Source organism: Camelina sativa, chromosome 11 (genome assembly GCF_000633955.1).
Source record: "Camelina sativa cultivar DH55 chromosome 11, Cs, whole genome shotgun sequence".
NCBI lineage: Eukaryota > Viridiplantae > Streptophyta > Magnoliopsida > Brassicales > Brassicaceae > Camelina > Camelina sativa.
In genome coordinates, this window is record NC_025695.1 from 29603298 (window position 1) to 29604526 (window position 1229).

Sequence of the window (1229 nt, forward strand, 5' to 3'; positions counted from 1 at the left end):
GAAGAAATTAATAAATGGCTGAAATATTAGGACGGCATTTTTTGGAGTGTACAATTGCTACGGGCCAGGAGCAGCAGCGACGAGAGGCGTCTCATGGGCCAGAGCGTTGGACTATGACTCGGCCCATCCATTTATTGCTAAGAGCTTCGTTAATGGGAGACATTGGATCGCTCCACGAGATGCCTAACCAAAACTTCAAAGTTCAAAGTTCAAACTTCGTTTTGCTTCTACTCCTAGCTTAATTATATTCGTTTATTGTTTTTATTCTTTTCCCGATTTATTTATACCTTGTGATACAGAGCAGAATTGCATCTTCTTCATTTGTATACATTTTTCAATTAAGGTTTCGTGTGCTGCCAAAAAAAAAAAAGCTAATTTATACACAATCTTGATTAAGTACTAGGACAATAGGAGCAAATAACTCGTCTGTATTTTACCTAGGGAAGTTGATTTATACAATCTTGTATCTGAAATTCTGAATCCCCAATCGTAATCTGTTCATCGTAACCTGAGAATCTCTTCTCTTAATCGGATTCTCTGCTGGTATCAATTCCAGTAGCTGTTAAGTACTTGAGGAACTAGCAACTTCTTTATCAAAAAGTCCCTCAATGAGCTATATAGCTCGAAACTGAGAGGTAATTGATAGAGAAAATTAGACCAGGAGAAAGCAGAGCAAAGGATGGCTTCTCTTGAAGTTTCACAAAAACGAGGCTTGCTATATTCACTGAAGTTAAGATATTGCAAAATGATTTAGCAAATCAGGAAGTATTGCATGCAAATCTAGACATTACTGGCTGGAAAGTTCAACAGTTTCGTACTAAAACATGCAGAGACTAATACAAGGATGTGTAACATTGTGCTGACATAGAAAAAAAATTAATGAATAAGAGAAAGCAATACATGAAAAATTGGTCAGATTTGACCTTATTATATATTGAGAAAAACAAAAAGGTACAGTTTTGCAACTCTCCCGAAGACAACTTTTGGTTCCATTCTCAAAACCCAAATGAAGCAAAGAATCATCTATACAAACTACCATTATATATATTGCCTGCCCCTGAAGAAGACGAAGGAGGCGTAAATTCCAAGCTCCATGTTTCCCTCATGTATTGGTTTCTGTGGGACAATTTTCCTACCTGTGACAGTGACCAAAAACTTTTGTGAAATTTCCAGTTCCCGGTGAGTCGTGACTTAGAGTTCCACTTCCTGAAGCTCCTCTCCTAAGCTGC

At 37.6% G+C, this 1229-nt stretch overlaps 1 protein-coding gene across 1 annotated transcript in view; it reads left to right on the forward strand.

Moving 5' to 3' along the window:
* Window positions 1-402, forward strand: part of LOC104728490 (probable pectinesterase 68) — a 4248-nt gene extending 3846 nt beyond the window's left edge. Inside the window, exon 4 of the mRNA XM_010447461.2 lies at window positions 31-402. Within this exon, the coding sequence (XP_010445763.1) occupies window positions 31-187 (157 nt within the window). The 3' untranslated portion in view covers window positions 188-402. The remainder of the gene's footprint in view (window positions 1-30) is intronic.